This window comes from Eubalaena glacialis, chromosome 15 (genome assembly GCF_028564815.1).
Source record: "Eubalaena glacialis isolate mEubGla1 chromosome 15, mEubGla1.1.hap2.+ XY, whole genome shotgun sequence".
NCBI lineage: Eukaryota > Metazoa > Chordata > Mammalia > Artiodactyla > Balaenidae > Eubalaena > Eubalaena glacialis.
The window spans coordinates 62,524,241-62,550,906 of record NC_083730.1 but is presented as its reverse complement, the minus strand read 5'-3'; the positions used below and the strand labels follow the sequence as shown (position 1 = coordinate 62,550,906).

Below are 26,666 nucleotides of genomic sequence, written 5' to 3'. Positions count from 1 at the left end.
ACAGGAAGACTTTGCAAGGAGCAGTGTAGCGGTGCCACTGCCCTGGGCCCTCTGGTGGGTGCAGCCAGGCTCAGCTGAGGGTCCGCAGGGAGCTGGAGCTAAAGGTCAGCTGTCTCTGCAGGGGAAAAGAGGGGGGGGGAAATGGCAAGTCCCTTCCCCTCTCCTCCCAGCCCCCCGAGCTCCTCCCAGCAGCAGGTCTAACGGGAAGAGCAGGGGTGTTGGCAGGTGTCCTTCAGAGCTGGGGCCCTGGTATCACAGGGCAGAGCACAGGAGGGCCGTCGTGGAGACAACAGGTAAATGATCGGCACAATCCACGATTGGTTGTTGGACGGCAGAAGGCAGAGACATTAAACAGAACATTCCCTTGAGGACACTATCTGTAAACAGACATGTATTTAACCATTTCAAGTGTGCAGCCCTGTGGCATGAAGTACATGCACATTGCTGTGCAACTATCCCCACCATCCGCCTCCAGGAAGTTTTATCATCCTGCACTCAGACTCTGTATCCACTAAACAGTAACTCCTCATTCCTCTCTCCCCCAGCCCCTGGCACCCACCAGGGCTGTGTCTATGGATTTGACTAGTCTAGGCCCCTCGTGTGACTGGCTCATTTCACTCAGCATGATGTCCTCCAGGTTCATCCATGCTGCAGCCTGTGTCAGAATCCATTCCCCTGCTGATGGACACTTGGGTTGCTTCCACTTTTTGGCTACTGTGAATAAAGTTGTGAACATTAGTGTATAGCATCTGTTTGTGCCCCAGCTTTTGATTTTTTTGGATGTAGACCCAGGAGTGGAATTGCTGGGTGGTATTGTAGTTCTATGCTTAAAACTCTTGAGAAACTATCAAAATGTTTTCCATGGAGGAGAAGGCTGCATTTTTCTTATCTAAGACACTCAAAAGATTAAGATGTCCTGGGCTTCCCTGGTGGCGCAGTGGTTGAGAATCTGCCTGCCGATGCGGGGGACACGGGTTCGAGCCCTGGTCTGGGAGGATCCCACATGCCGCGGAGCAACTAGGCCCGTGAGCCACAACTGCTGAGCCTGCGCGTGTGGAGCCTGTGCCCTGCAACAAGAGAGGCCGCGACAGTGAAAGGCCCGCGCACCGCGATGAAGAGTGGCCCCTGCTTGCCACAACTGGAGAGAGCCCTCGCACGGAGGCGAAGACCCAACACAGCCAAAATTAAAAAAAAAAAAAAAAAAGATTAAGATGTGAAGTTTTGGAAGAATATCATCAAATGTGTAATTTATAACTGCACAAATAAGTGTGGCAACTCAACTGTCATTCATAAATACAAAATTTTATTTGCATTTCATTAGTGTAGAAAGACCACAATGCTTCTCATATCACAACACTCAAGACACGCCAAGTTATTCAAATACATAATGACTTATTTACCTTGACTAAACAAACAGTGCAGTTTAAGAAAAGATATACCAAAGATAGAGTTCACAAATTCATTATCAGACCGGGGCGGGGGGGGGGGGGGCGGGGAAGAACACAGTCTAGGCTTAATAGGAATAAGCTTCACCATCAAGGGGAGAAGTTTTATCATTACAAAGGTATATAGAATGTTTAGGCAAATACATGTACTTTCTTTGATATAGTAAAATGTATCTCTTTAAAATTCCTTTAAACAAGATTTGTTTAGGACAGCAGTGTTCTTTTTAAATCTTCTATAGTTTCAAAAACATTTCTTTATTGAATCTTTGTAGTTCTTAAAAGCACAGGGTATGTCCATCAGGAAACCAGAGAGATTCGCGCCTCGGGACCAATTCAAGTCCTACCTTCTAACTAGTCATATTCTACCAGTAATACGTAATGTGAATAAATAACCTTCAAGACGGCTATGAATGGAGCTTGCTTTGTGGGAAACACTCCAACACTTCAAAGATGCTACGGCTGGGAGAAATGTAAATAAAGAAAAAGCATTCAAGATAGCGTTTCCCCCCCCCCAAAAGTCTTTAGTTTTACAAATTTTCTTTAAAACAGTAAGCAAAGCACCACGTTCTTTCTTCTTATCAGAATATCTCTGTCCTCATAATATAATTAACAAGGACAATTATTTATTTCAAGAAACATTATAGCTCTCATTTCTCCTGTTCTTCGTATTAGAAGTACTACGTTTCCCAGTGTACATACACTAGGCACCGGGATAATGCATGAAATATAACAATTTGGAGGGAAATATGTCATTTATAACCAAAACTTACCCGGGATTGCATATCTGCGTATTTACAAGTTACTGTATAGCTCTGACTTGGATTACAAAGTGCGAAAGGAAATGGTCAAAATGATTGTAGTGCAGAATGGAACCTTTCCCCTCTCCAGGAATCGCTCCCACTTTGTCTCCAATGTAGCGAATCAACAGCATCGGACGTGTGGTCTGGGTGGAGGCAGTTCTGGTGGGATCTCAGGCTCTGGTTGTAAGGAGAGGATGCTATTGGACAGCTCGTTCCTTAGCATGTCCAGAGGCATCTGAGGATAAAGAAAAAAACAAGTACATTTTAACCCAACAATGTATATGTAAAGACCACAAATCGTACCATTATAGAAGACCAAAGTATTTTTTATAGAAAACTCTTCAATCATCAGAATTTAATTAGGCATGAAAATATTAAGCCAAAACCTAAGAACCAGGTTCAGGGAACTTCAACCATCACACAAACGCTGTGCAGCCTATTTCACACCCTACGGCAGAAGACAGCCGACAGACCTCATAAACATTTATTTTCACAGTCCAGTATAATGGAAACTTAACGTACCAAAAAATGAAAAAACAGTTCTGTGTTCTCCGGGGTTATACCATTACTAAAGAAAGAAGTACCTTCTCCTGGTAATTGTACAGACAGCCATTGTATTAGAAGCTTCTGAATTACATTTGAACCGAGTCAATTATGTGTAATAGTAATACAAATACACTTAAAGATCTCACTAAGAAATCTTTGGATGCAAGCCCAAAGATGCCTGAACAAAGTGCTGCTGTCCAGTGAAGCCATCTTCCTGCCACCTGGCACCACAAAAGGCCCCGGGACGGCCTCAGGCCCCGCCAGACAGCAGGGCCCCAAGGCGGGGCAAGACCTCCACTGTCTGTATCTAATTTAGTCCTTTGTGGTAAAACTCCAACAAGAGAGGAGCAAAAGTCAAATAACATGGCCCGCAGTCACACCCGCTCACACCCAGACCACGTGCGAGGCTGAGCGAGGACTGGAGCGTGGTACTAGGGACGTGGGGAAAGGCTTCCACAGCAGCGAGCTGGCTCCTGGGACCGGGTCCTCGCCCCCTTGGTCTTCAGCCTGACGATGACCCCCATGCTTCCCTTTCTACGTAAAAGTTTCCCAACCAAAAAATAGCAAAGGAAACAACGAACAGGTTTCAGACGAAACACTTCCACGATGTACGATTCTCTCCTTTTACCTTTTTCAGGATGTCATCGACAAGCTTCAGGAATATTTCGTCCACGTTGAAGTTATCCTTGGCACTTGCTTCACAGAACCGCATCCCAGTTATCTGCTGTGCAAACTAAGAAAACACATTATTTTTCTCTGCGGGGATGCAACACAATCTAATGTACAAGCACGGGGCCTGTGACGGGGGACGGACAGCTCTGGGGCTTTGGCTTTCAGGGAAGGGCTGGGACGAAAGGCCTGGAAAGTCCTGTTTACCCTCAAATGTAAAGTTCACAAGTGTAGCCAATTTCCTACATGATAAGAAAACAACAAAACAAAATCTGTAAGGTGACGCCAAGTCAAACTACGTGCCCAAGTTTCTAAACTGTAGTGTATCTGACATTTAAAACATGAATATCACCGTTTCTCCACGGAAGGTCAGAGTGAGAGAAAAACCACGAAAAGCAATTGTATGTTTTAAAAGAATATTTCTCTGTATAAAATGTCAGGTGAGATAATAAATAATGCAGGATACACTAATGTGTTTTTCTCCCCTCCATTTCAAAATGAATTTAAAGGAGCAGGAAGGTAACAAAAGCAAATGAATAAGAAGGATGCAACTGAGTGATCACTTTTTTAAAATTATGAAATAATTATAAAGTCATTTATTAAAAGGGAAAGCACACGGAGTGCTCACTGTACAGAGCGTGGGTGCTGAGACCCCCTCTCTGCCCCCCTTTCCTCACCTTTTCACCTTGTTGTCTGCTGATTTCTCTGTCAGTTTCACAGTCCAACTTATTTCCAACTAAAAGAAGCTCTGCGTCTTCTGAAGCATACTGTGGGATTGTAAAAGAAGCTGCATTTCAAAGACAAGCACATCACACACGACGGGAAACATAAACCAAGGCAACATGTCTCACCCTTCCAACCACTTGCTTCACGATCTCTGAGCATCTACTCTGTCCCGGGCAGGGTTCCTGCCGGGCTCACGGCAACGTGGTCACGGGCCTGACGAACCACAATGTTCTCAGCCCTTGACCCATGATTCCTAAGAATCTATCCTAGGGAAATGACTCAAAATATAGGCAAAGTTTTACACTTAGTTGAAAAAAACCTAAAAATCCCACAAAGTAGGTGAAGAATGAAATAAAGTACACAAAAGAATGAAGCCATAAACAAAACAGAACAAAACTAAGGCTTTGGAAGAACATTAAGATGACACAGGAAGGCCCCTGTGACAGAATATTTAGTTCAGTAAGCAGGGTGTAAAGCTAAATGGAGTAGGGACCCAATCTAGTTTTTCTGGATGACAGAACTAACGATTTTTAAAATTTGCTTTTGTGCTTTTCTTGGTTTTCTAAATTTTCCATAATGACAAGGTATCATTAATTTTATAATGAGGAAAAGTTAAGCTCCATTTCTAAGTTTAAAAAAAAACAGCAGCCCCTAACATGGAGGTCACTGCCTTCGGTTTTAACTCCATCCCTCGGTTCTGTGCTGTCAGCTGGCAGCGAGGGCGCCCCTGTCTGAGGTCCTTAGGAGCACACTCCCGCGGCTTCAGCAGGGAAGGACATCACATCCGGAGACTCGCCATCCCAGAGCCCAGACCCGCCCTGGGTCCTGCCATCTCCGTAACCCTGGCAACCCTGGTCCCTAACACACTTTAAAGAGGTACGCGTTGAAAATGTGCTTAGTAAGACCTGCAAAGGAACATTCTCCAACATCATCTAACAGATGGGTTTAATACAATTTGTAAACAAAATCCAATTTATAATATACTAAGTGTGCTTGTTATACAAAGGAACTAAACATCCAATTACTGAATAAGGGGGAAAAAACTCTCAAAATGTGGCCACTGTTGACCACCACATCTCACCCTCAGTGGCTGTGTCGTCTACACGTGTATTTTGGGTCCCCGTTTCTCAGAGGGGAACCCACAGATTACATTATTCATACAGACTTGGGTTGTCTCTATATAGTCAAGTGTGGTCCAAAGGATAAACTCTTCTTTAGTTCAAAGTGAGGAGGTGAAGGCCATCTCTCATTTGAGGGCAGAGGTCCCGTGGTGACCGAGGCCCTTGGCGTGTCCCACGGGCACAGTGGAGACGGCTGTCCCTGGGAGGCTGTCACTCTGTGGACACTCACAAAGCGAGCGTCCAAGTGAACTTTCTGCAGAAACAAGGAGTCCTGAATCTGATTCCACGGACGCAGCCGGACAGTGTGCAATGAGCATGTCTGGGCTTTGAAGTCACACAGCCCAGGTACCAGAATAAAAATCCTGGCTCTATTATTTATAAGCTGATCCTGGAGACATTTTAGTTCTTCTGTGCCTCATCTATGATGCAGGGCTATATACCTACTTTGAACGCTGTCATCTGGATTAAATGACATTCAGGATGGAAAAACATGCTCCATAAATGTTTCCCTTCTTCCTTTTGTAATGATTAACACCTACAAGCAAAGAGTTCATATCTGAGAGAGAAATGCAACACCTACCTTATCAATCATCTTCATCCATTTTGGCAAATCATCAAATGTCTCCTTCTTAGTGATATCATATACTAATATGATCCCCTTGGCACTTCTGTAATAAGCTGAGGTAATGCTGTTGAATCTCTCCTGACCTGCTGTGTCCCTAAGAAACAGCGGCAAAAATTAGTTTCTGAACAACAACAGGGAGAGCCTCAGCCCAACTGTAACTCCTCACACATCTGTGCATATTCACTCTTAGTGGGGGTAGCTTTTCTGAGCTAGGTACATCCAAACAAAATCATAAGGAAGCCCCAATTTCTTTCAAACCAAGATTTTGAAAAGAAGTAAATGCCGTGTAAAATGGTGGAAAGTATAACACACCATAAACTAGGTGGTTATCAACAATGACAAAATGCATGGATGATACCTGAAAAGATTTAAGCCTAGAACTCTTTTAACTGAACTTGATGGTGAATATCTGATTTTGCTGATGGAGTCCCCACTAATGAAAAACGCTATAGAATTGGTCTTGTTATCTTCTTAATCCCTCCAGAGTAAGTGGTCAAAGGCAAAGGGAGAAGAGGTACCAAACAGCTTTGCAAACAATCAAGCTCATCACTCTCTGACTGCTACCCTGAAATCTAAAGCTTTATTTCCTCTCCAGGAAAAGTTGTCCGTTTCCACATGAAGATATACGCACACTAACAGTGCACAGAAGCTGGCTGAAACCCGTTTTCTAAACCTAAGAAGCCAAGAAACTGCTTGAGAATCATCACAAATTTACAAACGAGGCTCAAGAGAGCAGGCCTTCTGATCAGGAAAACAATCTTTAATTACAATCTATAATTGTAGACAATCTATAATTAAAGACAATCTACAGACTGTCTTTAAAGACCACCTGTAATTTAGTTTTTCCCGAAGAACCCTAACTCATGGCATACTCCCAGGGCCACGTGACACGGGTGGCTCGTGGCGGAGGAAGCGAAGGGGCGGTGGGGTACCCAGAAAACGGGGTTCTCCCCTGCAAGGCGCCCACGGCCTCTCACAGGACAGCACGTGAGCTTCTGAAATGGGGAGATGGTGTGACACCTCTTCCCAACGCATCGGATGGGGTGAACCTTGTGGGGCCGTGTCCCTAAAACACATACGGCAAAGGTGCTGTAACTTACGGCTTTGATCAGACTAGACTTGCCACCAAATTAGCTCCACTTAGGGATATGTCATTATGCCCAAACAAACAACGAAGCTCGCTGGCAAATTCATTTTCACGTAAAGCAAGGCCACTTGCTTTGCTCCAGAGGCTGTAAGACTGCCCTGTGCCCTTGGCTGGAAGGCCCAGGACCTGAGGCCGGTCTGTTTTGTCCACCAGGGTCCAGTGGGTGCCTGGCCCGCTGCGGGCCCTCGATCCACAGGTGTTGAACAAAAGGTTACATGGGTAAAATGCAGAAAGTGGATGCCACTTCAAGGCAAAACAAACTTTATTTTATTTTTTTAAGATTTTTTTTTTGATGTGGACCATTTTTAAAGTCTTTATTGAATTGGTTACAATATTGCTTCTGTTTTTTGTTTTGGTTTTATGGCTGCGAGGCATGTGGGGTCTTAGCTCCTCCACCAGGGATTGAACCCTCACCCCCTGCACTGGAAGGCAAGGTCTTAACCACTGGACCGCCAGGGAAGTCCCCTGAACTTTATTTTTTGACCCAGAACTGCCCCAAAATTGGAACACTGAAAATGATGGGGACTGAATTCTTCAGGATTCCTAAAACCAACTTAGAGACACAAATGCACCTTCAAATCAGGTGAGAAGGAATCGATTTAGACACCATTCATTTATATAAAGAATCATTGAACAATTTTATTTCCAGGATCCTAGACATTTAGGGGCATAATTAATACTTTCAAACCAAAAAAGAGTGAAATCTTTCAGACTGGTTTCTCTTCCTATCACAAGTGCTGGCTTGTTCAAGCTGGGATTTGATAAAACATTTCTCACTCATTTCTTTAAAAAGCAAAACTAACACACATTTTGCTACTCTGAAATCTGTGGTTAGCACATGATAGCTGCACCACAAATTTAAACAGCAATCAGATACAAGGTCTTCACTGAGCATTTCGGGAATTACGGACTTTCATGAATCTTTATGTTAAGTAGTTTTAAGCTGACTTTTAGCTTAAATCAATTTCACATTCGTTCCTACACATATTCACTGAATCAGGATCCAGAAATTGGGGGCTCAAGAACAGAGAAATTAGAAATAATACAGGTTTTTGAAAAATTATTTTGATTGTATTGTGGTAAGAACACTTAACATGAGATCTGCCCTCTGAAGGCAGACTTTTTTGAGTGTACAATACAGCACTGTTACCTACAGGCACAACATGGGACAGCAGATCCCTAGGAAGTTCTAATAAAAACCCAACAATCAAGGAATCAAGATAGTACCGGGCATTTTTGATACAGTTTAAAAAAACTTGCTACGTGAGTAGCACGCTTAGGGATCTTAGAAACACTGTGAAGTTAGCTGACTCTCTCGGCTTTAAGTCAGACACACAGAAAGAGGGCGGAGACCTCGAGAGGCAAACTCTGAGGCGACCTGTAACACAAATAAGTCCAAATATGGCCAGCTCACAAGACCCCAGAGAGGAGACATTAAGACCATTCCTTTGACTCCGTCTCTTTGTGCCTGGTTCTCACTGCTTGAGGCAGAAAAGCGTCTTCCCTTGAGAGACTATTCCACATTTAAAAAATGTCCGGGTTGCAGAAGTTAAGTGTTTATTAAATACCTACGCTGAGCCAGTACCACAAAAATTCCACACTACTCTCCACTTTTCACACAGCTAGGTGATAACACGATACCAATGCCCGGATCATGGTTTATCTGCCTATGAAGATGCAGAATCCTAGTATTTCTTCATCTCAATGAACCTGAATTTTCACTGTAATGACCGAGAGCTGATTCTTACAGATTTACATCTTATTACTGTCAGCCAAATCATCATTTATTACGGGTGGACTGCAATCTCACTATTATTTCTCTCTCTGCTTTTGGCGCAAATTGAAAACTTCCTGCTATCCTGTTTCCACAGTTGGGTAATACAACCATGCTTTGAAAATTCAAAGACCGTCATTTATAAAATTTAATATATCAGTTTAAATGACACAATTCTTAATTTGTAGGAACCAAAGTCAGTGTATGAAGCGTTCTACTTCTTCAAGCAGAGAATGAAAGGAAACAAACTTGATGTCAATGTAAGAACGCTGGTGAAGACCAAATTCCCTGACAGTGAGCACTGGACAGAACAAGAGGCTTTCATATGAAGCATCTTAATTTTGTGTTTGCCTAAAGGAGGGAGGCTAATTTTTTAGCTTCAAGTCCATCTCAACACAACAGACCTAAGTCTCTGTGAATAATTTCCATACAGCATGTGGATATAAATTCATGAAATTACATTCTGGTCGACACCTTATTTTAGCTATACTTACACCAAGTTCTATATACACACACGTGGAAACGCTTCAAGCAGAGATGGGAAAATGGTCCTTTTTCTAACCACAGATAATCAAGGGACTTAAAAACGTGGCAATGACATAAAGTGTGACCTAAAAATACGACAATGACATCTGCAGCTTTTGGTACCTTAAACCTTTAGGAATCTGTAGTAAATAATACTTTCTTAGAGATTGGCTATATCCAGAAATCATCAAGAAAAAATGCACGTCTTCTAACACGACCTCCCTGTGAAAACCGGCCAGCAGTGAAGCTTCCATGGATTGAGTCTGGGTCAGAGCACAGGCTCTCTGAAGAGCTCTTTCCAACACACCGGCTCCCCCTACGTCCTCGACCGGGACAGACTAAAGCGATGACAGCACACCCAGGACACAGCAGGTCACAACAGCCACGGCTTGAGGACGGCTCCCAGGGCGGAAACAAGCCCCGCGTCCCTTTACCGGCTGGGCCACGGCTCCAGTGCTTCCTTCCTACCTACGGGATCACAGTGATGGAAAGAAGGTTTTTCCTTCCTTTAAATAACATACTCCAGAAGGTAAGAATCCTATTTCAGGTAAGAATCCTATTTCAAGTATTATGGGACTAGCAGGTAGCTGGTGTCAGTAGATACATTATTCACTGGTGAAAACCCCTCTGGAAAAGACAAACTCTACTTCCTCACTGAATCCCTGGGACGCTCCCTGTAGAAAACTCGCAATCAACCTCTCAAAAAATTCAATGAATCTGATGGCCCCTCCCTCAGTTATATTTTCCACCAACATTGTGCAGTTTTAAAAATTCCGAGAATGAAGTGTGAAGGGTGAGGAACAGCAGAGGAGTGATCTGGAGGAGGCTTTTACATCCCAGAGAACCGTGGTGTCGGGGCGCTCGTGCATCTCCCACAGCTGCACGGTCACACTTTACCCCCGAGTGGGATGCACAAGGTCGGGCCCTCTTAGTTCAGATTCAAAGGAAGGCAGCTAGATTCCAGAAGAATCCAACGTCACCGGCACAGAAGGCCTGTAGTGAGCAGAGTTCCAGGGCACAGGACACCTGGACGTAAATACCTCTGTAAATCAGATTACTCCTGCCTGAGACGGAACCCAAGTATTAACACATCACCTAGGATGTGTCTCTTCGGACAGGCGACAGTGTCATCATTGGGACACTGCTGTCACCCACTGTGCGTCACAAATGTTCTCACATCACCTGTGTCTCCTTTGTGAGGCAACCTCCCCATAGGTGCCAGGTACAGAGGTGGACACACCCCGAGAATCCTTTTTTTTTTTTTTTTAAATAAATTTATTTATTTTTATTTTTATTTATTTTTGGCTGTTTTGGGTCTTCGTTGTTGCACGCAGGCTTTCTCTAGTTGTGGCGAGCAGGGGCTACTCTTCATTGTGGCACGCAGGCTTCTCATTGCGGTGGCTTCTCTTGTTGTGGAGTACGGGCTCTAGAGCGCAGGCTCCGTAGTTGTGGTGCATGGGCTTAGTTGCTCCGCGGCATGTGGGATCCTCCCAGACCAGGGATCGAACCCGTGTCCCCTGCGTTGGCAGGCAGATTCTCAACCACTGCGCCACCGGGGAAGCCCCCGAGAATCCTTTTAAAGACCGTCTTTTTGTTTTTTAATTTGGCCACGCCATGTGGCCCGTGGGGTCCTAGCTCCCCGACCAGGGATTGAACCTGTGCCCCCTGCAGTGGAAGCACAGAGTCTTAACCACTGGACCGCCAGGGAAGTCCCTAAAGACTGTCTTTACCTTAAAGAGTGTACGGTTAGAAACAGCGGCTCATGTGAGAGGTACTCTGCTGCTATTTCCAGAATTCAAAACCTGGGCAGCAATGCACACACACAGCCTGCTGCCTTCCCAATCATGGGCTAACAGAGTAAGAAATACCCATTTTCTGTTACCAAGTATTTAGGCAAGACCATAAATGTCTCATAGTCAAGCCTCAAACAAAAATACGAAAAACAAAAACACAAAACAGAAAAGCAACACTCCCCCACCCCAATTCTTCAAGTGGGTTAGACAGTGAGCAGTCACCAATGCAGACATTACCTGACGGCCGGCGAGCTCCTCCGCTGGTTCGGGGGCAGTGGCGCCCCGGACAGGGACACGGGTGAGGATGAGGCATGGCACTAACACGCAAGCGTTAGGTGACGATGGAGCCACCGACGCGGCAGCAATGAACGCGGATGAAAGCAACACACACACGGCGGACACACACTCAGAGCTGAGGTCTACCTGCGGGAGGAGTTAGTGGCTGAGGTGCTGCCGCGCGACTGTGTTAACAGCAAGGGCGACTCGGGACACCCCTGGCGGGGCCGCTCCCACGCCGCCGCCCCCGGGCCCTCCTCCAGAGGGGCTCCGGGGGTCCCCGCGGGCGGCCGAGTGCTGAGCGGCCGCCACACGGCTGGTTTAGTCTCTCACACGCTCCTGACGTGCAGGGAGGGGGCTCTGGGCGCCCCTCCATGGGGCACGGAGGGCCTCAGGGCACATGGCTCCGGCAATGGAGCTGCAAGGAAGGGCACGCGTGTCCCGTGGTGGCCACTACGCGGTGCCACCAGGGACACAGCCTGTGGGGGACTTGCCAGGAGACAGCGCAGCTCCGGGGAGGAAAACACTGGCCTTTCTCTGAATGCTCGCAAAGCAATGTTAAAAACATGCAGACGAGCAGCGGAGCCGTCGTTTTAGTGATGACGGTTTTGTCAAATGATGTGAAACTAGAGACTAAAGGCTCCAAATGAGTTGCCATAAAAGTCACATTCTTCTCCCCACAACTCCCGTGTGCAAATGGGATCTGAGACAAGTGGACTCTTTCCTGAACTCTCCCTTGACAAGTGAACTCTCCCCTGAAGGAAGGTCCGTTCGTTCCACTTGAATGTGAGCGAAGGAGCGGAGACATAGGAGCGACAGACCAGCTTGAACGGTTAATTGTATTAGACAAGCATGGGGACTGGTAAACACATGTGGCAGGACTGGGTGTAGATGCCCACTTACCAGATCTGTAACCTAATTTTCTTTCCTCTTAGCTCTACGGTTTTGATTTTAAAGTCAACACCTGTAAATAAAACAGACGAAGATGAAGCAAAAACAATGCAATTCGTCAGAAAAATAATACTACTTGCACATTTTTATGCCATTATCAGAAAAACCCAAAAAACTGATCACACTAAATCCTAAAAGGAGAAAGCAGAAGTTTGCCAGTACGCGTGACGACCATCACTCTGTGCTTCCCGGCACAACTGAAGAGCCAAGGTATGTTCGGTTTTACCCTGAACTTGAGATGCAGCATTTGCTATTCATAATAGTTTATGACTAGAGATGTAGCATAAAAACCATTTAAAAATTACAACTAATCATTACATGAACAAATGAATGGCTTTATAAGCATGCTATCTTGGGGAAAATTCTTACATGTTACACTGGAAACTCAATCTTGATTTCAAACAGCCTTAGTCTGAATTTAGAAATCATTGTATTAAATTTTTTAGCGTTCACAAAAGTGACTTTATTATACTGTCAATAGCATGGAAGAGGAATTATTTTTTAAAAATTTACTCATACAAATTAATTTCAATTTTTATTTAGTTTAACGGTAACAAGTAAACTATCATGAATCACCACCCATTTCCAATTCAGCCCTTAAAGCTTCAGATAATTTTTTAAACCAAATTTTCATCTGTGGATGTTACCTTATATACTTCTCACTTATAGAAAACTTCAAGATTTCAAAACAATATTTTTTACACAATTTTCACAACTAAGAAAAAATAAACCAAAGAGATGCCAGCTAAATTTGGGGACTGGAAACATAATCTCTACAGGAACTATATCGTGACTGCTTCATGGATCCAGGGTCCCGATGGTCTCTACCAGGGCGGGGCGAGGCTGGGGGGTGGGGCAATGATGCAGCTCTTCAAAGTCAGATGACATTCTTGAGGTGAAGCCCAAGGCATGCGGCTGACTTTTATAATTAGCAACACACTGCAGACACCAATGCAACCAAAAGACATGTTTACAACCGTGGGTGGGACCAGGGTCTGTACAACAAAGAAAAGTGGCAGGAATATAAAATGTCACAGCTGGAGAATAGGCTACTGCGTCTTGGTTCTTAATCTCTTGCACCAGCCCTGATTTCAAAGGTCACAGCAAACGGGTGGTTAAGCCAATTTCACTTGCAGTTCTGGAAAGGCTTTGCTTTTCCGAGTCAACTGACTCTCAGACAGCCTTGAAACAGGAAGCATGTCTGTACACGACCAACATCCTCAAATAGAGACCAAGCAGAATCCCTCATGACTCAACCACAAGGTAAGAGCAGAGCCTACCTAACACGATATTCTACAAGCCTGGAAACCAGCCTGGACCTATATGCTATGTTCTGATTTTAAAAAGGCACAGCTCAGACAAAACCCTTTCTTCCTGATATTAGCATAAAATTAGGGCCTCACCATGTTACTCTGTGATGGCAACTTACAGATCAAATTCATACTCTGCCATGACTACTATTCTGTTTTACTTTTGTTTCTAGTTCCTTTGATTTTTTTTTTTTAATTTTACTTAAGGGAGGTGCAACTTGTTAAGACTTGTTGCAGTGCCAGCTACATTTTATTGAAAAGAACTGGCAGATGATACTTCTCTGTGAGCTCTGCTTCATGTCAACTACAAGAATCCCTTGAAACAGCCAGCACAAACAATTTTTGTTTTGATTAGGCTGTTTTCTCTGCTAAGAACTGTTCTGAGCCCGAACATGTCAGACCTTTTTTTCAACCAACTTGAACAACTTTCCGACTTTAGCAGTCCTGCACTGTGCTATTTTGTAACCACAAAGTTTAATGAGTAAAAATAAAAGGAAAGGACATTAATAGTCAAAATCAGGAATAAGTGGTAATGTTATCACCATGTGATTATAAATACACTACTAATTTCAATAGGAGAACATAGCAAAGATGAACGAACAGCGAATAGGATTAAGAATCTGTTTAGCCAAAACTACTTAGTTTTAGTGAGTAGATTAATGACATCACTAACAACAACAGAAAAATATCCAGTGGCTAAATCTAAAATTCCACAAAAGAAAGCAGATCATTAAAATAGTCCTTTCTCTTAAATGAAATTTCTTTTACCATATCTAATAGCTACTAAGTAGCTGGTAATGGTTGGAAACTTACTCCAATTTATAGCTTAGAAACAAATCCTTAAAGTATACAACTACACATTTTTTAAAAGCCTTTTTACATCAAGTCAAAAATATCTCTTAGTGCTGTCTCTTTTTAACATTTACATGTCATAGAAATTATAAAGGATCCTTAACAAAAGGTAACAAGTCACCAATAGCCTCAAATAGGGGATTAGTTTTGGGAAAAGTCAGCACAGAGACTCCTGACTGAGCAGGGCCGCCCAGGACCAATGTTTATAAACAATTAAGGGACAAAAAAAAGTGGCAACTTTTGCTGAAAACCAAGTTTCCTATGGTGTCAATTTTTTTTTTTTTTTTTTGGCTGCACCGCGTGGCATGTTCTTCCCGACCAGGGATCGAGCCCCCGTCCCCTGTGTTGGAAGTGAGGAGTCTTAACCACAGGACCGCCAGGAAAGTCCCCTCCTATAGCGTCTTAAGCAACAGGGGAAGCAGCCAGCCTACCACTCCACCAGGTGGTGGAGGCAGTCCTGCCCCTAAAGAGCTGAGTCATCCAGACCTAAATCAACAGCCCAGGCACTTGGCAAAGGGCCTTCCTCTGCTCTTCTCTCTTGGAGACCCTCCCTTTCTGCCCAGGAACCTTTTCGGTCCTAGGTGCTTCCCATCTGAGCCTCCCGACGGCCCCATGCCTTACCCGCGTTCCTCATCCATGTTACCAGTTCTGCCCCCTCCAGCCCTGACCCACGGCTCCGCTGGTCTCCCCCATGTGACAGGAACAGGTGCCTTCTGAGCACAGTCACCTTTGGCTCCCTGGAGCCTAGAACACTGCCTGGCCCACCACAGTGACCCAGTAAACCTGGTGAATGGAAATCCGCCCCTCTTCTCCATCACATGCTGGGTGGGTAAGGAGAAATGCTGACTCTTCTTGGAAATAAGAGGAAATTCAGGACTGATGATGAAACAAACACACACACACGCTTAAACTGTAGGAAGGAAGGGCGGATGTTCTGTCCTGAGTGTGCCTGGTGGGCAGAGTGGTGGAATTCAGGGTGCCCAGCTCACACACATCACCCTGGAAATGGAGCATTTCATTTCTCCTACAATTCCTGTTACTGATGGTAAAACCTTAGAGGATGGTCAGTCTTAATACGTCCAGGTCCTCTCCCTACACGCGCCCCTCCCAGGGGATTATTACCCCTCCCAGGGGATTATTAGGGTATCAGTTTACTCAGTCACATAGACAGGAAATGGTCCGCTAAGTGAATGTCCTGCCACGTGACAGGGGCCTACCCTTCTTTAAGCTTAACCAACGTATGAAGTCTTCCTAAAAATATTTTGATCAGGAAGGACACAGGTCACAGGGCTGTAATCCCTCTGTCAATGGATATAGCTATGTATTCTATTCAAGTCTGCTTGATCTTAATTTCCTTTAATAACAATGAGAGTGGGCATCTGTCAGACCCCCTGTGCCTGACATGCAGCATGTGGGCTCCTTCAGAGCCCAGCGAGCCAGGCACTATTATACTCATCTTAGAGAGGCCAAGGTCATTTGCTTGAAAGTCATTATCACTTCTGCCAGTTGAGGGGCAGAGCCTAGATTCAAAATTATAACACTGCCCACAACCAAAGGTTGTTATCATAAAAGTCAGATGCATGAAAACAAGGAAAAGTGCAAAATCTGCAAATGGCCCAGAGTCACTGTTAAAGAACTGTTAAAGGGCTGTTAAAGAACAGACTTTAACCTTGCACTGTCATCTTTGTATTTATCTTTCATAAATCTCAGCAAGAGCATAAAGAATTGTTGTACTTGGTGCTGATAAGATTTCTAAGTTCCCCTGAAGGCAAAACATTTCCAAAAAAAATTACCGTGTTACGTTTTGCTGGGGCGTAAAAAGTTACAAAAATGAAAATAGCAAAAATAAACAGAAGCTTCTTTCTTCACGTTCCCTTCCAGCAAAAAGCAAAATAAAAGCAAAAATAACACGGTGGCCCATGCCTGCGATGACAGCTGAGTGTTTCTCCTCCTCTCGCACACCCCGCCCCCAACAACAAGGACCTGCAGTTGGCACTAGACTACGATTCTAGTTTACTTAACATGTTCAGGAGGTTGAAGGATTTCACAGACTCTGAAATAAGTCTCAATTCAAGCGGTAGTTACGACGTTACTGCCAATTTATAATAACTATCTTAGGTGCACACACTGGCTTTTCTTCCAAGGACATCTATCCTTGACAGTGTCACCCAATCCTGGACTTAATATTTCTACTGATGGAGAGGCTTCCCAGTATTTCCACTGAGTTGACAGTGAGAAAATAAACTAGGAAATGTGTCAAGGTCACACAGATAGAGGCAAATTTAACATTAGGAAACCCTCTCTTGAACATGAGGCCAGCCTTCTGCCTGACCACCGCCTTTCGGGGAGAGCACCCGATATAGGGCAGGCAATGCAGACCAACTGCCCGTAGTACTGACCCCAGGAGGCCCCCGAACCTCTGAAACCCTATTGTTTAATATTATGGGGGGCTTTTCCTACCTAAGCCGAGTTATGAGAATTCAACGAAACAGAAACTAAGTTACTGTAACTGTAAAATACTTTGATCATCTCAGAAGCAGGTACTGTTAAAATAGTTTAAATGACTGCGTGTCATTAAAAAATGCTCTCAGGTCTGAGGATATTAAATGTCCACCCCGAGTCTAACAAGACCTGCCCCTCTCAGTCCAGACTGGATGGCCTGCACCTCAGCAAAGACCACCCACCATCCCTGACCCGGACACACGCAGGAGATGGCCCTGCACTTGGCTGGAACAGACACGGACACACGTGAACTTCATCCGGCACGGAGAGGGGAGTCTGAGGTCACGCACTCCAGAAGAGGTGGGTATTTGTTGTCATGAAAGTTTCATGGGCAAGGATGTGCTCCCCTCGCAGACAAAGAACAACGTCTCCTGGGTGTACTGCGTACAGTAACTCATCGCAGGGGTCTTCTTGATGCTTTTATAGGTAGATACTGTCATTGTCCCCATTCTACAGATGAAACACCGAAGCTCGGGCAGCTGGTACCCTGCCCAAGGTCAACAGGTGGCTAAATGTGAGAGTACAGATCTGAACCCAGGCAGTCTGGCTCCTCCCAGCTCTCTGCACAGCCTCACCTGAAGGCAAGAATGGAGGCAACTACTGGGAGGGAGCTGTAAACATGTTTTTAATGTCAAAAAGGGAATTCTGCGTTGCTAGGGAAATATATAAAAGCAAGAGTGAGGGACTGGCCCGCTCAGACCGCTCCCACACCAGCAGGCCTGGCTCTACCCTCTGGCTACACACAGACCCCGGCTGAAAAGCATGGAGTCATTTCAACCTCCTGGTCACCAGAGGAAGAGAATGTCGATGGCGGGGGTAAGATCTGGAAAAGAAAAACCCCCAGATGATCAAATGGCAGATCAGTAACATTTTCTTCACTTGCTAAATACTAAGTTTACACTGCTCAGATGGGCCCATAAAATATGCAGGGAAATTCAAAGGAAATTCTACTTTACCCAGGTCCTGTGCTTACATTTTGACACTTCATGCTCACCTGTATGTATTTCAGTATGTACCCTTAAAGGATAACAATTATTTTTTGGAGTGTTGCAGAGTTTTTGCATCTGTAGTATAATTTAGGAGGATAAGGGAACATCTATAGCTGCCTTTTCTGGTCCAGGTACATAAGCTATTTCGTTCCTGTAGCAGCAGACAGGAACAGAGTGTGAGTTCTGTCTATTTTTTCTTTTCATGAAGGAGGAAACTGAAGTTAAGGTGCTGCCTAAAGACAGTGACAGCTTATGAGTAGAGCTGGGACTTAAATCCAGGACTGTATGCCCACCCCCCAAGCCCACACTCTTCCTCTCTCTCACCCCCACCCCCTCCCCCTGCCGGGAGCTTCGAGAATGACAGGAGTGGCCAAGGAGACAGTCCAGTGTCTTAAATGAAAAATCAAAAGTGAAAGTTTGGTTGCGGGTGTGTGATTGTGTAGCAGGCCTAGCTTCTGCGTTACATTACGCTGGAACAACTAGGAGACCTGCGTTCACGGGCAACTCCCATCACCAGCTTGCCGGAGGTGGGTCTGCAAGTTGTGGTTTGGTTTTGTAAACTAAGAAGGCCTTATGTCAGCACTAGACACCAAACAGAGGAGCCTGTCAGATTTGGGGGGAAAAGGTTTCCTGTGGCATATAATGTTCTGTTAAGCCTGTGTTGTATTTTCTGGTTTTAGAGTTCAAGGGTTAAAAAAAAAAAAAAAAATCCCATCCAATTAAGGGCACTATTTTAGGCTTATAGTTCTGGCTTTCCAAATACTTTCCGAATGTCAAAGCTGTGCAATTAAAGGACTAAAGGAGAAGAATCCCCTTCCTCCTCTGTTAAAGTGTAGCTTTTTACATCCTCCCTAACGTTTTTTTCATGGCCATCTCCAGGACTCACTTCTCCTTCTGAAAAGGACAAGCCAGGAGAGCAGGTGTGCTTCCTGCACCATGAAATAGCCAGCAGGATGGAGTCTTACAGAAGTACGAGCAGCCTCTCATGAAAGATCTGCTGACTAGTGTACAAAACTACGCTTTCTTTACAAATTCAAGCAAATGCTTTATTAGAACAATGTTTCTGGCATGCAAGGCTGGAGAATAATTTGGCCCTATCAGCTCTCGAAGGAACCCAGGCTGCCTTCTAAAGCCAGTCCGCAGACCCTCGGCCGATGGTTCCGCAGAGCCCACAGCTGCAGGACAGGCAATCTTGAAGAATCTGGATCCCTATCATCGGGCATAAGCAGAACTTCCTTCTGCAGTGTGAGTGCACGACACTGAAAGAAAGGCTGAATGCACATAAGCCAGGTCTTTAAATAGATCTTTATTCAACCTCAACAACCGGGATCGCCAACTTTCCACACTTATTTTGAAAGATAGCTACTTTATTTCCACAAATGTGCTCTGCACAAGCCTATCAGCATGCACTGAGTGCATTAAGTAAGCCAAATCACACATTGCACAGCATATGCTGGCATAGAAACTGACCATTCCTCTTCCACTCCCTTCTCCCTGAGTCATCCTGTTACATCATCCCGGCAGGGGAGGGGCTGACACTGAGAGCTTCAGAGTCTGGGCTTCGGAGTGGGAATTCGGACGACTCTCCCTAACTCCCTCGTGAGTGAAACACTCGGGCAGCTCAGCCATGGCTGTAAAGACTGCACACAATCACAGAAAAGCAACATAAAACACACAGCTTATAAGTTTAATCCAGTATGAAACGATCATTCTGGGTTTCTGAACAAAAATCTGTGACCTAAATTTCCAGAATAAAGTACAAGCAGTCGATTTCCCTTGACAGCAGCTCCACCGCTTGTCGGCAAAGCGGACCAGACCCCAATGGCCTGCATCTCATCCATCTCGTCCCATAACATTCAAGGCCAATCCACAGCCAGTCCTGCACAGGATTTACATCCACCTGTTCCCTGGACCTCGATTCTGCTTCCGGCTCTACTGCTGGCCCTGATGAACCACAGTCACCTGCACCACGAGGTTTCCCCGCCCTGGGAACAGGTTTCCCGAGTGCACATGGGACCCGAAGAGGTGTGCTCCAAGAACAGAGACCACGGCACGTGACTGAGTGGGAACAGCGCTTCCAGCAAGCGCTATCAACCCTCTAAGACCACTTACTCTCAGGGGCCAGGCTGTGAAGTTTAATGCATGGATGCAAAATGAGAAAAATGAAGACAGAGTAGTGAGGTTCTCAAACTGAATTCAAAAGAACTTCTAAATTCTGATATTCTGTCTTTCCTAATTTTTTTGGTCTACCTCATGTTGTCTCTTTTTTTTTTAAAAGTCGGTGGTAGTGGATTGTTAAAAAATGTCCTTACGTGGCAAAACAAAAGAAATGGCAATCCTATGTTGGCCTCCGGCACTTTGAAAGAAACTTTACTGCCCAGGAAATGAGAATTCTGGTCCAAACTGTCTTACTCCTCCTTTTCCTCTATTTAAATATATTTTAATAAATATGTAAAAGGCTTAAGATATTTGAATAATTGAATATTTAGGTAAGAAATGCAATTTTTAGAGCAGTATTTTAATATCCAGAGGAAAGTGACAAATGATAGGGGCATAGTTAAAGAAAGTCAATGTCAATGATACCATAGATCGATGACATCACTACCTTCACAGGGCTCTCAGGGGGACCAAATTAGGCAAGTAGGAATGGGTTTCATGGTGTCTGATTCTGAACCATCCAAATTTTCAGAATAAAGTGAATTTAAATCTCAAAGTAAGCTAAGGAATAGACAGATAGAAGGAACTCACTTGCAGCCCTGGCCCTGACCACTTGCTGACCGCTGGGCCACTGTGGATGAGTTGTCTACCCTCTGGGACTTTGTTTCCTCATCAGTAAAATGGGGAAACTTTCAGGATTGTTGTGAAGTTTAGAAAGAGTATACTCTTGCTGGTACACAGTACATGCTCAAGAAATGTAGCTACCACTAGGAGACCGTAAACTTTTACATGAAAAGACAATAAATTACTTATCCAAAGTCACAAACTAGTTCATGGCAAAGCTTATATCAAGAACCCAGGTTTTCTAGAATGTTTTTCTAGAAATTTAATGCTGCTGGGTGGGTGGAGGCAGGGTGCTGTCTGGTAAAAATATTTCGATCCAAATAAACTTAACAGTTAGCTTCCAATAGTTAAAAAACAAAGGTTGACAGATACATAATTTTATGTTTTTTTTTTTTTTAAGAGACTTGTGAATTTCTACAGCCAACTAGTTTTTTTTCCATTTTTCAAACTTCAAAAAGCTGTTCCCAAGGCTTTTAAAGCCCCTGTCAAACCATGCCAGCCATATCAGACTAAGTAACTCAATTCCACGAACACAAAATCCCATTTGAAAGTAATACTCCACCTAGACAATTTCCATTAAATAGGCCAATTATTATTTATTTATTTATTTTTGGCTGTGTTGGGTCTTCGTTGCTGTGCACAGGCTTTCTCTAGTTGCGGTGAGCGGGGGCTACTCTTTGTTGTGGTGCGCGGGCTTCTCATTGCGGTGGCTTCTCTTGTTGCGGAGCACAGGCTCTAGGGCGCCGCGGGCTTCAGTAGTTGTGGCACGTGGGCTCAGCAGTTGTGGCTTGCGGGCTCTAGAGTGCAGGCTCAGTAGTTGTGGCACACGGGCTTAGCTGCTCTGTGGCATGTGGGATCTTCCCGGACCAGGGCTCAAACCCATGTCCCTGCCTTGGCAGGCGGATTCTTAACCACTGTGCCACCAGGGAAGTTGCAATACGTCAATTATTAAAAAGTCTTTTCAGTTTCATACCCTGGTGAGTTCTGTGTGTCTTGTAGACCAAATCAACTTCTGATTTGATTAATAATACAACAACAAAAAAATCATTCTGTTCATTTGTAATTTTACAAAATAGGTTTATTATCTCAAATCCCTTGGGATTTCTGCTACAATCTTTTACAGAAAGTCCAGTGAGTCTGACTCACTGGAGACGCGTGCTTCCAGCCTGAGGTTGGCTGAGCCATCACTGGAGCGACCCTCCTGGGTCAGCACCTGTGCCGGGCTGCTGGGCGCATGGTCTCTTCCAGACTCTGCCAGCCAGACAGGGTGAGGGCAAGGGGCCCCGCGGAGCAGAATCTGCAGAGCTGACTGTGCTCCGTGGACACGAAACTCAACAACTGGCCTCAGAAGGACCCTACGAGCCACCTGCAGGAGGCATTCAGGTAAGGCAACCCCAACTGTACACCACACCCAGTGCCACATTTAAACGCGCTTTTCTAAAGGAACGCGGGGAATGAACTTCATCTCTACAGCATTCCAGTGCGGAGGAAGCCTCCCCCTCCAGCTCTCATCCCACCCTGACTGGGGGGGCTTCCTCCACGCGCCCCAGCCTGTACACATCTCTATGTACACATCACCCTGGGGCATCCCGAGCCCCACGGCTCTGAGCCACATCTGGACAGAGACTTTGTCCTCTTCACTCAAGCTCCTGTGGGTAGCACAGCACCAGCATACAGTAGGTGCTCAATAAGTGATCTGATAAGTGGAAGGGAAAAGAACCTCACAGGCAGAGACTGAAGGGGGGTTAGTTAACTTTCTTAAAGTGTTCTCACACTCTGGGTCAGACCAGAAGTTAGCATCTTTCTCTGAACTTCCCACAACTAATAAACACTTATCAAGCCAAGTACTACAGGCTACGTATGGAGGAAACAAACATGAGCAAGACAAAGTCCAAGTACACAGGGAACCCCACACAGCAGTGGTGTGGAGGCGTGTGCATTTATGTTTGTTTGTTAAGGGGACAGAGAAACCGACTGCCTGGTCCCCTCGCCTCCCGGTTTCTTCCCGATTCCCAAATACCCGATGCAACCCTGCCAGGGCTGTACCCAGAGGCCTTTATGGCCCCTGATGCTACAGGAGAAGGTCCACACTCCATGGCCTGGCAGCCAAGGTCCTGAGGCATTCATTCCCAACGTCCTCTAATGATTCCTTCCCAGATTGTGTGGGTGTTGCTCCGCTGTGGCCCCGGCTTAAAAAACCCCTCCTCACCTCTCCTCTGCCCTGTTCTAAGCGCACCTGTGCTCATCCCCCATCTCGCCCTCCAGCCACCCAAGCCCTGTTATCCACCCATTATTCCTGTGCTAGTTTCTCTTCACCTAGTACAGCTATGTTACTCTTCAGTTTTACATATTTTTAAGTGTGGAGCCATAAAAGATGGATAATTCTGAATTGCTTTTAGTTCTATTTTACCTATGCCAGGTACTAAAATAAGAGTATAAACCCTCGTTGGACGGTTTAATAACTCCCTGTACTTTATATGATCCAAGATTGGATGTTTGAACCAGGTCTAAGGTACGCTACTGAACTTTAATATCATGACTCCAAGGCCAAGATCTTAAAAACACACAGGGTACAGAGAGCACAAGTATGTCCAAAATGATCTATTATAAAAAAAAAGCATGAAGGGAAACACATTCTCTCAAACAAAACAAAAAGACATTACAAAAACTGGGAGGTTAGTCTTCCAATAAGACATTTTAAATGTAGTAGTGTTTTGTTACATGACATCTTAAAGCCAATTCATCCCCAAATTGTATCAACTTGGAACTACCACTGGTTACAATACTAAATATATGTACAAGTGTGTGGAATGATACTTTTAATTCTGAACTTCATATTTACATACCATTTATTCACTGTTTCTTGGACCTCCCCTCGGGGAATCCCTCCCTATTACTAAAGGTGACTGATCTTCCTTTCGAAGAACTATCTCATCTGCGGGGTTCCCCTACCTTTGACAGCTTTTAACGGGTTTTCCATAGAAGCAACTGTTACCGACTGCGACCTGACAGACCTCAACGCCAAGGCCTGTACATGTGACTTCATCAGAAAACTTCCCTGCAGTTTCAATTTTACACCCTGAGGACACGATACTTCCTGACCCGGTTGGTCCTGTAGTTACTTCGCTATACTTCACGCACCTGGCGGTGCCGGAGGCCTCCTCCCCACTTTCGGAGCCCCTGGGGGGTTATTTGAGGTCACGGACAAACTCAGCTGAAGTCCTTCTGCCCCGCATTTACAGTTAAAAGAAGAAACTTAGTGTAGCATTAGTTTGACTATTCCCCGGAGATCCTCCACAGGGAATTTAAAACGTCATTATTTCAGCGCAACATAAAAGTGAGTTCAAAATTAGAAAGTAAGCCGGGTTGACAGTGGAAATACCCCTACTCCTAGGACGGCAAAGTTAGGGCATCAAAATTCACCAGACATGACGCACTCTGGCCATCTAACCAGGGCACAGCTCGAGTCCACCACGCTGCCCACCTGCCCCCCACCTGTCACCACCTTTTTCCTGGTAACGAGTGGGCGGGGGGTTTCCGGGGAGAGATGCTCCGGGCTGGACGGGCCCCGCGCATCACCCGGCCTCGTGACGGCGCAGGGCGGGGGCGCAGGACGACTCTGCGTGGGGACGGGGGTCTCCGCCCGGCGCTGGGCAGAGGAGGCAGGGGCTCCCCGGGGCCAACCCCGAATGCACGGCCCGGCCGGCCAGCCTTACCCACGGTGGACTTGCAGGCTTCGCAGAAGGTGTCGTCGGTAAAGCGCTCCATCAGGCTGGTCTTGCCCACGCCGCGGGAGCCGATGATGATGACCTGCAGCTTGAAGTCGGCCGGCCTGGGGGGCTGCTTCCTCCGCCGGGCCTGGCCGCCCGACAGCGCCGGGGAGCCGGCGCCCAGGCCGCCGCCGCCCGCGGGCCGCCTCTGCAGCGCGGCGCCCGGATCCATGCACGCATGCGGCCCCCGCGCGGCCCGCCGCCCGCCGCGCGCCCCGGGCCCCCGCGCTCCCTCGGCCTCCGCCGCGCGCCGCGGGTCGGCCCCGGGCTGGGCGAGCGCGCGCTCGAGCGGCCCCGGCGGCCCGCGGGCTCCGCGCTGCAGCTGCGCCGCCGGCCGGCTCCCCGCGCCCGTGTCCGCTCCGCCGCCGCCGCCGCCGCTGCCGCCGGGGGAAGACGAAGGGAAGCAGCTACTCCGCAGCAGCGGCAGCAGCATCCCGGGCGAGGCGGGGCGACGGCGCAGGCGCGGCTGGCGGGGAGGGGGGGCGGGGCGCGGGGCTGCCGGGAGCGCGCCCCCTGCCGGCGGGAGGACCGCCCGCCCGCGCGCCTCCCCCTTGTGTTCTCGCCCCCTCTGCTCTGCCTGCCTCCACTGCCCTGTCTTCCCTCCCCTTTATTTCTGCGGCTTTCACCTTCCCTTCTCCTCCATCCCCATACCCCCTTTCCTGTTTCCCTCCTCCTGTCCCTACCGTCCTTTTTCCCTCCTCCTGTCTCCTACCGTCATTGAGCGCAGCCCCCAAACACCAGGCCAGTGTGTTAGCCGTCTCCCCCCTAACCTGTTGAACTTATTCCCCAAATCACTGCCACAAACTCGCACTGTCACCGGGCGCTGAAAGTCCCTGGCCGGCCCCCGCCTCGACCCCCGCCCCCTGGGAGTCCCGTGCAGACCCCCCCCCCCCCCCCCCCCCCCGCTCAGGCCCAGACCCCACCTACCCCGCTTGGGAAGGAGACTGATCACCTCTGTCTTACATTTTCCATAGGAAACTCGTGAAATCAGTTATTTTTAGCCCTGATTGCTGCCTAATTCAAAGTGCAGAAGTTTTCATTCCGTTTAACTTTTAAAACAAATAAATAGCCTGCCCCTTTGGGGAAGCGAGTGAGTTCAGATTCAAACAGTAAGAAACTCCAAGATTGACACTCCAAAAGTTTAGGAATTGTGGACTCGGGCAGTGTGTTTTGCCATTTCTATTTGAAAGGATTTAAGGATACAGAAAACCACTCTGACTCCTTGCCAGGGATTTGTTTAGCAAATTCCTCAGCGTGAACTTGAGCACCTCAGGACACAGGGTTCTAAACATGATAGGAGCTGGCACATTTGCCGAGAGTGATCAGGTAACCCACCAAATTTCAGCTTTATTTAGAAGTGGATTTAGTAATGCGTACATTACTAAATGGCTATTGCTCTACAAACGTGATTTGTAAAAATTTAGCATTGCCCACAAAGTAAATTGGAAGCTTACACTGATAAGAGAATTCTTAGCGTTCCAAAAGCAATCACAATAGGAGTCTTTTCATTAGTTAGGGTGTTTAAAATATGGTCAGATCTCTATTATTTTAAGCACAGCTCGCTCACAATCAGGGAGCCTCTCTGAGCTGTGGATTTCCCTCAACTTCTATAGGAATGAGAGCGACCCCTCTTGCTAATCAGCATCATCAGGAAAACATCTACTAACAACCTACGCAGAGTCTGTTATTAACTCACTGTTTTTTTTTAAAAAATAAATTTATTTTATTTACTTATTATTTTTGGCTGTGTTGGGTCTTCATTGCTGCGCGCGGGCTTTCTCTAGTTGCGGCGAGCGGGGGCTATTCTTCATTGCGGTGCGCGGGCTTCTCATTGCGGTGGCTTCTCTTGTTGAGGAGCATGGGCTCTAGGCGCGCGGGCTTCAGTAGTTGTGGCTTGTGGGCTTCAGTAGTTGTGGCTCTCGGGCTCTAGAGTGCAGGCTCAGTAGTTGCTGCACACGGGCTTAGTTGCTCCGCGGCATGTGGGATCTTCCTGGACCAGGGATCGAACCCGTATCCCCTGCATTGGCAGGCGGATTCCCAACCACTGCACCACCAGGGAAGCCC

At 46.3% G+C, this 26,666-nt stretch overlaps 1 protein-coding gene across 1 annotated transcript; it reads right to left on the bottom strand.

The window, feature by feature from the left end:
* Positions 1 to 1,303: 1,303 nt before the first annotated feature.
* On the bottom strand, positions 1,304 to 25,035 carry RAB12 (RAB12, member RAS oncogene family). The gene is made up of 6 exons (XM_061169472.1): positions 24,549 to 25,035; positions 12,351 to 12,411; positions 5,888 to 6,026; positions 4,138 to 4,227; positions 3,420 to 3,524; positions 1,304 to 2,480 (listed from the first exon to the last, which is right to left on the bottom strand). The coding sequence occupies exons 1-6, from the start codon at positions 25,033 to 25,035 to the stop codon at positions 2,367 to 2,369; spliced, it is 996 nt and encodes a 331-aa protein (XP_061025455.1). The 3' UTR covers positions 1,304 to 2,366.
* Between the last annotated feature and the right edge of the window lie 1,631 nt (positions 25,036 to 26,666).